The sequence below is a fragment of the Sphaeroforma arctica genome (genome assembly GCF_001186125.1).
Source record: "Sphaeroforma arctica JP610 unplaced genomic scaffold supercont1.10918, whole genome shotgun sequence".
Classification (NCBI taxonomy): domain Eukaryota; class Ichthyosporea; order Ichthyophonida; genus Sphaeroforma; species Sphaeroforma arctica.
In genome coordinates, this window is record NW_014029640.1 from 1 (window position 1) to 882 (window position 882).

Genomic DNA, 882 nt, shown 5'->3' on the forward strand with positions numbered 1-882 from the left:
AAACATTATGAATGTGCGTGGTGGCGTTATATACAACGAGCCCCTATGCCTTACCATTTTGAGATTCCAGAACCACGGTTGGGAACTTAACGACGCCATTAACGACGGTATGACACTTGTTCAGAAGATGCAGGTTGTAGACCAGATCGCGTATGCTTTACGACACATGCACTCCAACGGCTATGTCCATCGCGACATTAAGATGGACAATATATGTGTACGCTCAGCAGTGTCGTTGTCCGCAGCCCCCACTACCACTGATACCACCCGATCGGATTATGGCAGTCAATCCAATAAAGGGGCGGTTGTGGCCACACTCATCGATCTTGAGACATGTATGAAGGTGGATGACATTAACCCGAGTAACTTGGTGGGCACTCCCTTGTACTTTCATCCTTTGGTCGTTACTAACCTGGAGCAAAGCAAGAACCCGTACGACGGAGAGGTAAATGCCTATGATGTGGATGTGTGGGCGTTTGCGGTTCTTGTGCTGGCCATATTTAGTCACGGTTATGCGTGGGAATCAGCCAGCCTAACCGATAGCGGCTACCGAAAATTCAAGTCCTATACTCCCAACACTCCAGATACGTGGGTCGAGGACTATCGGATCATACACATGGCCAATTTGAACCACAATGTCGTGGCTGAAAACATGGTGTACACTGCTCTGCGGATACTGCGAACTTGCGAGTCCCGATGTCCACTTGAAAACCGGGGAACAGCAGACCTTGAGGCATTTTCCTGGCGCCCGTAAACAAAAGTATCTTGGTTTGTAACCTGATACACTTTTCTTCTTCTCAATAATCCCTAAAAAATAAACAAAGGACTCGTTCCTCTTCCTCTCAATCTCTAAAAATATACAAAGGACCCGATTCTCTTCTT

General features: G+C 47.2%; 1 protein-coding gene across 1 annotated transcript; it reads left to right on the forward strand.

Annotated features, from left to right (window-relative positions):
* Nucleotides 1–109: 109 nt before the first annotated feature.
* SARC_17482 (hypothetical protein) lies at nt 110–750 on the forward strand (the record flags this gene model as incomplete). Its single annotated transcript, XM_014288424.1, has 1 exon — nt 110–750. A coding segment is annotated over one exon (641 nt), but the record flags the coding sequence as incomplete, so codon positions are not given.
* Between the last annotated feature and the right edge of the window lie 132 nt (nt 751–882).